The 8,119-nt window shown below is 37.8% G+C and overlaps 1 protein-coding gene across 1 annotated transcript in view; it reads left to right on the top strand.

Annotated features, from left to right (window-relative positions):
- The first annotated feature begins 4,586 nt into the window (after nucleotides 1–4,586).
- LOC141099133 (polymeric immunoglobulin receptor-like) overlaps nucleotides 4,587–8,119 on the top strand; it is a 181,791-nt gene continuing 178,258 nt past the window's right edge. The window contains exon 1 of the mRNA XM_073587265.1: nucleotides 4,587–4,903. Coding sequence (XP_073443366.1) covers nucleotides 4,699–4,903 — 205 coding nt within the window. The 5' untranslated portion in view covers nucleotides 4,587–4,698. The remainder of the gene's footprint in view (nucleotides 4,904–8,119) is intronic.

Genomic DNA, 8,119 nt, shown 5'->3' with positions numbered 1-8,119 from the left:
TTCCACTTCTCAGACTGTGGTTAGAGGTGTTTCCATTGAAGACATCTGTACTGTTATACGTCATCAACTTCATTACATCAAAATATTGAGGAAAAATAATTGGCAGCTGAAATTCGCCTCTAGTTTTGACTTTAAATTCACATCACCTCATTTTATGTCATGGAATGGTTGCAGATTTCTGGTGGATTTTCCCTACTGAGTTAGATTAGGAAGTCAAATTCGAAACAAACTGATGATTAATTATCTATAATGAAACCTTTACGTTTTTTTCCCCATCAAATACATTTTTGCCATTTAAATAAGTATAAGTGCTTACCATATACAGTGGGTATGGAAAGTATTTAGACCCCTTTAAATTTTTCACTCTTTGTTTCATTGCAGCCATTTGGTAAATTCAAAAAAAGTTAATTTTATCTCATTGATGTACACTCTACATCCCATCTAGACTGAAAATAACAGAAATGTAAAAATTTTTGCAAATTTATTAAAAAAGAAAAACTGAAATATCAGAAGTCCGATATTGATTCAATTGACCAAAACGAGCAATGCAAATCTATGATACATGAAAAAGACGTACAGCATTTCACTGACTGCTAGATAGGAGAAGGTAGAGAAGCTTTTTGAAATTCAGATGAAAATCTAATCAAACGCTATATAAAATCACTGCTGAAACTGCAAACCGTTTTTCTCGTATAATGAAAAAAATGGACGTCTGAATGAGCCCTTTGACTAAATGGAAAGGTGGCTGTATATTTCTGTCTCCATTTAAGACCTATTCAGATGTCAGTGAATTTTCTCTCATGCAAATAATGGTCCAAGTGTCATCAGAGTTTTTGACCCAACTTTCATCAGAGTTTGGTTAGCGTGTCAGTTTTTACCATTAGAGTTTCATCAGTCCTTCTTGTATGAAAAAAAGCCAGTGGTGGTATCAAACAGTCTGGTAAAATTGACAGCACATGGATGGCATCCAAGAACTGTCCAATTTTTTCACAGACCAATCGACTTGCAGTGGCAATTTTAGTTTGTGACTTGGATCAAAATCAGACATGACTCCATGATTTTGTGCGGATAATTCAGTCCTTGAAAAAATCTGGACAAGTGATCAGCTCCATAGACTATAATACTTATGAATTCTATCCATGAAAAACACAGAACTACTAATGTCTGAATGAGCCCTTAGGTCTCACCAATATCCATAAGGCTATGTGCACACGGTGCAGATTCTGCTGCGGATCCGCAGCGGATATGGCCCTGCGGATTCGCAGCAGAACTGCATGTGATGTACAGTACCATCCTTTTCTATGTAAAACAAAATCCGCAGTCCAAATGCTGCATTTTTTTCCGTGCAGATTTGGTGTGGAATGAAAAAAGCAGCATGTCACTTCTTTTGTGCGCTTTTGCTGCAGTTTTCCACCTGCTCCATTCTAGAAATCCGCAGGTGGAAAACCACAGGGGAAAACCGCACAAAACATGCATTAAAACCGCACAAAAAATGCACTAAATTCGCAGGAAAAATGCAGGTCATTTGACCTGCAGATTTAGTGAATTCTGTGCGGAAAATTCCTAAGCAGTATATGCACCGTGTGCACATACCCTAAGAGTTTAAGTGCAGATAAATCTAAAAAAAGTTCCGAAATTGCTCAAGTCTGCTAACTCAGCTGCTCCTGTGACTCTCAAAGAACTTATTAGAGAGAAAACCTCAACCATGCCCAGCCCAAATAGTTATACATACAAATAGGAAAGGAATTGTAGAACCAAATGAATGTCAACCATTACATAGAAAGTACTGCTGATGCAGAAAAGAACAATTTGGAAAGAAAGAGGAAACAGATAGATGAGTAATTAAAGTTCTAACCAGGGACTGCTTCTCCACAGCGGGGCACAAAACCACACTGTGGAAACAGTGATGGTAGGGTTTTATATTTACTGATGCTGGTTTTCTGTGATGCAGGCACATTTTGGCAAAACCAAGTCACCGCTGTGCACGGATTTTACTTCTTAATTTATTTCTGCATAGATTGGAAAGGTTCTACGACGTCTGACAACAATACTGAATGTTATCAAAAGTGATCCATGATATTTGGAAACCATGAAAACAATTATTTTAGTTTCCTTTTTTATACAAGGCAAGTATTGTAAAATAATCATAGCACTGTGGTGATAGTAATACTACTACTACTAATAATATTAAATGGGCTGTCCCCTTTCAGGAAATCTTTGTCATCGTGCGCAATTTGGTTTCATGTGCGGCTGCTCCTGTTATCTGGCATGGTGTACTTCGCTGACGTCACATTAACAGCATGGCAGCCAATCAGAGAGCTCAGTGACTCTGAGTAGGCTATCTATACTGGCAGAGCCTCTGCACTCACAGATTGGCTGCAGCGCTGATGTCATGATGACAGCGGGGAAGCCAATGTCAGACACTGGGAGCAGTGGCTGAAACTCACTTGTGGACCAGGTGATAGTGAGCAAAGCTTTATTTCTTTTTTTCATATCAATTTCCTCTCGGGCTGATGATTTCCTAAAAGAGGATAACCCCTTTAATTGTCACATATAAGTTCACAGTTAAATAGTAAAAAAAAAACTGGAGTCTGAACTGAGAAAGTAGATTTTTATTCATTTCATTGTGCATTCTGTGCATATATGGGTGTGACCACCTTTTTTCTGAGCTGGGAAAACCATCCTGTCTGGCCAATACTTTTACTAGTAGTTCAGTCCCTCGATCCTTGTTCACATTCACCTCACTTGGCAAGTGAAAAGGTTTTAAATACTAGAGTACTAGAGTAGGACTGTCCCACAAGGGTTGCCGTGACGTGGCGGGATGGCTTGTACATTATTATGATCAAAATTATGTTTACTAAATACCCTTATTATTACCTTTATGCATTATTTGCAGTTTATTTTTTACTTTATTATTTTAGGATATTTGTGTTTTTTGCTTTTTTGCTTCCACAGTTAAATAGTAGTATATTATAGTTACTGTGTAAATGGACACACACAGCATAACTGCTTACACTTAGAGAGTGAGTGAAGGCCAATATAGTTATAGGTATTCACACCTGATTTTTTATTGCATTTCTGCTTTTTTTTTTGCACTTTTTTTTTATTTATGTCACATTCATTTTGAAATTGGGTTTTTTGTGCCTGTGGTTTTTTTAAGCTTGCTACTGTGGGTGGAATTTAGGGTTTCCAGATGTTTGTAATTCATCATTTGCAACCTTTCGAAAGATGAAAAATTTGCCGGAAATATATCCCAGTCCTTCCTAGGGTGACTTTATGTATGCCTGAAATTAGCCACATATTTTGCAACATTTTGTCGGAGCATGCAACTTTTTGTGCTAAAAATTAAGAGAATAGCTTAAAGACAAAAATAAACAGCATATTTATTTTGCTTGAAATTCATGAATCACTTGCATCATTTTGATGAATTTGGCACAAAAGAAAACCAAATACTGTCTTTCAGACTATAAGACACACTGTTTCCCCAAATTTTTTTGGGGGAAAATGTGGGTGTGTCTTATAGTCAGAATATACTTACAAAATACTGTTGCGGTGGTCCCGGTCCGACGATGCAGGGCAATGCAGCCTCCCTTCTTCGGCTGGCGCAACGGTCGAGCTCTGTGGTGCAGGGGGGGCTCCACCAGCATTTTGTGAAAGCACGGTGGTCCCCGCAGATCCATTACTGTGATGAGGTAGCCTCCATGAAAATGGCCTCTGGGGGCGGTGCATGCTCAGATTGAGATCTCGGTAGTGGCCATTTTCCCTGAGGCCACCGCATCCAGGCACATTGAGATCTCGGCAACGAGATCTTGTCCCGAGATCTCGGGAGACAAGATCTCGGGATGAGATCTCGTTGCCGAGATCTCAATCTGAGCATGCGCCACCCTCTGCGGCCATTTTCCTGCAGGCCACTGCATCACAGCAATGGATTTGCGGGGGCCTCCTTGCTTTCACAAAATGCCGGCGGAGCCCCGCTTCACCTGTCGCAAAATGCCGGTGGAGCCCCGCCGCACCAGGGCATCACTACCGCACCTATTGCAAAATTCCAGCGGAGCCCCGCCGCACCACCACTGAACCTGTCACAAAATACCGGCGGAACCACAGAGCACAACCGCCGCACCAGCCTGGGATGGGATTTACCGGAGGCCACCACACCAGCCTGGACCACCGAACAATCCCTGTGACCACTCCTCCAAATGTGCCGATCCTCCCAAGTAAGCTGAAATCGGACTGTAAGATGGACCCCCATTTGACACATTATTTTTTCCCTATTTTCCTTCTATAAATTTGTGGTGCGCCTTATGATCCGGTGTGTCTTATAGTCTGAAAAATATGGTACCACAGGCTTTAAAAAACTAAAATGATAACCAAATATCACAAATGATGCATAAGGCCCTGTGGTCATGATGGAGTGAAACCCCATTCCAAGCTTAACTATGACATCTAATGGGTACTGTGTATCAATGAAAGTTTTCTGATTGAGCATAGAACATACACTTCACGAACATAAATTTATTACATTTTGGTTAGCAGAGGAATGACATTTATAAAGTACTAACACAATTCTTTTCTACAGTTGTGTCAGGTTATCTTTTTGGACCAGGTGAAATAACAGGAGCGCTAGGAGGTTCTGTGATTGTATCGTGCTACTACAATCCCATCTCTGCCAACATCCACGGGAGAAAGTTTTGGTGCAAAATGTTCCGAAAAAATTGTATAACTATTATATCAACCAATTATATTGCACCAGAATATGCCAATGGCACTCATCTGATGAATTATAGAGATCATTTCAAGATAAATATGATAAATCTACAAAAAAAGGACAGTGGATTATACCAGTGTGGAATCGGAAATGATAATAGTCAATTTTTTTACCCCATTAATGTAAAGGTTTCTGAAGGTATTGCCATTTTCTTGTTCTTATTATTTCATATTTCGGTATGACTGTTGCCGGCTACTGCACAACAGCTTCTATTCTTTTGAAGCAATAACTATTGTTTTCCAGCAGTAACATCCGATGAGTTGGGGTGCCTGGTGTTGAACCCTCAGCAAATTGACTAATTTTACAGATACATATGTCATCAATATACCGTGGCTGGACAATCCCTTTAACAGACTGCTTTTCTTAAAGGGAACCTCTCATGTGAAAAAATGCTGTTAATCTGCAGATATGGGGCTAATGAGCAGGTTAATAGCACTCAGAAGTCATGCAGCCACTGTGAATAAAGCTTTGCTACTGGGAGGATGTGAGCTTTATTAGTTCCAGTAGCCTCGGGCTTTCAATAATGGAGATTGACCGCCGTCTTAGCAGTGCAGTGCTGGCTGTCAGTCAGTGTCGGAGTGCAGTTACAGCTGCCACTCACTATGTGCTAAGCAGTGACAAAAGGTATACTGGCTGCGCCGCCATGATTAAAAGGAGAAAGCTGTCAAGAGGAATAAAGTTAATTTCCTCCTGGCAGCTGTACTGTTAGTACGGCGGTCGCATGGCTTCTGTTCATCTGCAGATTAGCCTCGTCCTATATCTGCATGTTAATAACATTCCTTCATATGAAAGGTTCTCTTTAAAGAGAATGTGTCAGTAGTATTTCACATACTAAGCTATTTATATTTGCATGTATTACTGTGTATTGCATACAGTACGTTATGTCCGTAAGGCTACAAATATAAAAAAATATATATACTGTCCAACCTATGGTTTTTTTTCTGCACACCAAATCCACTATGCTATGACCAACAGCAACATTTTTAAAAAAAATTATACCTTTATTTTACCAACAAACATTGTTACATTAAAGTTATTGTCCCTCGGTTGCACATTCTGATTTTTTGTTTTGTTCAAAGCAGCTAAATTCAGATGGAGGTCTTTACCTTTTAGAGAAAACTGTGATTTGGCTCAATTTCCTAAGTCATGTGAAAAGGCTCGCTATAGAGGCAACATTGACTAATAAGGTGGCTCTCTCCAATAAATGGCAGTAGAGAGTCAAGTTTGTTCCTTGAAAAGGGAGTTACCACCATTGTGCGAATATCCAGAATTTTTTTCTATAAAGCTTAATTTAACCCCTTTACCTTCAAGGGTGGTTTGCATGTTACTTAACCTGCTATTCTGTTCGTTACCACTATACACTTGTTATGTTCCGGTCATTTTTGACCGGACCTAATAAAGTCTTGATTTTTAGCTAATTTAAGTGTTTTAATTGAATAATTTTTGCAGTATTATATTGCATGTGAACCTTGTTGTTTAGAAACAAATGAAAAATGGAAAGAAAAACTTACTTTTTATTTTTTATGTGTCAAAACATTTAACATGGCTTTATTGGAATATTTATGCATATTGCATATTTGCACATACAAAAATAATTATTTATCCAACTGTAAACTATAACTAATAACAATAAACTAAATGTAATTATATTATTTTCCAACAAAAAAAAACAAAAATGTGTGATTGGGCATCATCATCAGAATTAGAGGCAATTGCAAGGTCCTCCAACTCTGCTTCAGTCAATATACGTTTTCTCATTATGCAAAGAGGCAACACTCTGGAATTAAAAATTATATACATAAACAATAATAATACGAGAGAACAAACTATTACCAGTTTTACAACAATAAACACAATTAGGGCCCCATCACACATTGAGAAATCCACTGCGATTGTGATGCTGGAGCGTTGCAAACAAGACCATCCATATAAGCATGCACTCATTCTATCAATTGCTGCTTTACACTATACCATCTAATCGAAAGAATTGAATACTTTGACAATAAAAAATAGTTTATCTGCTACATACCTGTAGCGATGATCCTTCAGAACTCTGTTGTCTGTATATGTCCTCTCTACTCTCTCCAGCTGGACTAAAAATGAAACTGGATAGACTACTATGGCAATTGTCTACTGATAAGATAAAATAAAATGCCCCCAACCCTTTAGGATAAGAGCTCAGAGTAAAGCAAACACCCTTTTCAGACAGAATTTATTAGCACTCTTTCAGGCCAGCATTTCACAGAAACTAGATCAGGGAACACAAGTAAAAAAAGAGAATATGTTCATTTACAATATGAAATGTTGAGAACTGAATTGAACTATTTTACATAAACAGCAGGGTAAAAATATTTGGCACATAACTATACTGGAAGATAATCCATCAGCAGTATTGTAATAAGAAAATGTATGTATGTGTAAATCTGCATGGACCAAAAGGACCTAAATAAATTGATAAATAGTAGTAGATGTAATATATAGTCCAAAATGAGTTTACAGCTCCTTTATTTTACTCATAAAATGGCTGGAGATCACTATAAAAGGCTATCGGTCATTTTTGACCGAGCAGTACAAGTGTATAAAAAATTGTGGAGCAAAAGGTAAACAAAAAAAGAAAAAAGTACCCATAGTAAGAATCCCTCAAATGAGGAAAAGTTAATCAACCACAAGTTTCAGAACTGCATCTTGAATATTTTAAAAATTATTAAAGTTCAAAATCGGTCGTTTTTGACCGAACATAACAGCAGGGTTAATGCCCGGGCCAATTTTTACAATTCTGACCACTGTCCCTTTATGAGGTAATAACTCTGGAACGCTTCCCTGGATCCTGGTGATTCTGACATTGTTTTCTCGTGACATATTGTACTTCATGATAGTGGTAAAATTTCATTCATATATCTAGGGTTTATTTGTGAGAAAAACAGAAATTTGGGAAAATTTTTAAAATTTTGCAATTTTCCAACTTTGAATTTTTAAGCTCTTAAATCACAGAAATATGGCACTCAAAAAACTTAATAAGTAACATTTCCCACATGTCTACATTACATCAGCACAATTTGAGAACCAAAATTTTGTTTTGTTAGGGAGTTATAAGGGTTAAAGGTTGACCAGCGATTTCTCATTTTTACAACACCATTTTATTCTTAGGGACCACATCACATTTGAAGTCACTTGGAGGGGTCTATATGATAGAAAATACCCAAAAGTGACACCATTCTAAAAACTGCACCCCTCAAGGTGCTCAAAACCAGATTCATGAAGTTTATTAACCCTTCAGGTGCTTCACAGGAATATTTTGAATGTTTAAAAAAAATGAACATTTAACTTTTTTTTCACAAAAAAAATTAAACCAGG

Source organism: Dendrobates tinctorius, unplaced genomic scaffold (assembly GCF_039654945.1).
Source record: "Dendrobates tinctorius isolate UK_male_01 unplaced genomic scaffold, ASM3965494v1 ptg000098l, whole genome shotgun sequence".
NCBI lineage: Eukaryota > Metazoa > Chordata > Amphibia > Anura > Dendrobatidae > Dendrobates > Dendrobates tinctorius.
The sequence above is the reverse complement of the archived record's forward strand: the minus strand, read 5'-3'. Positions and strand labels throughout refer to the sequence as shown.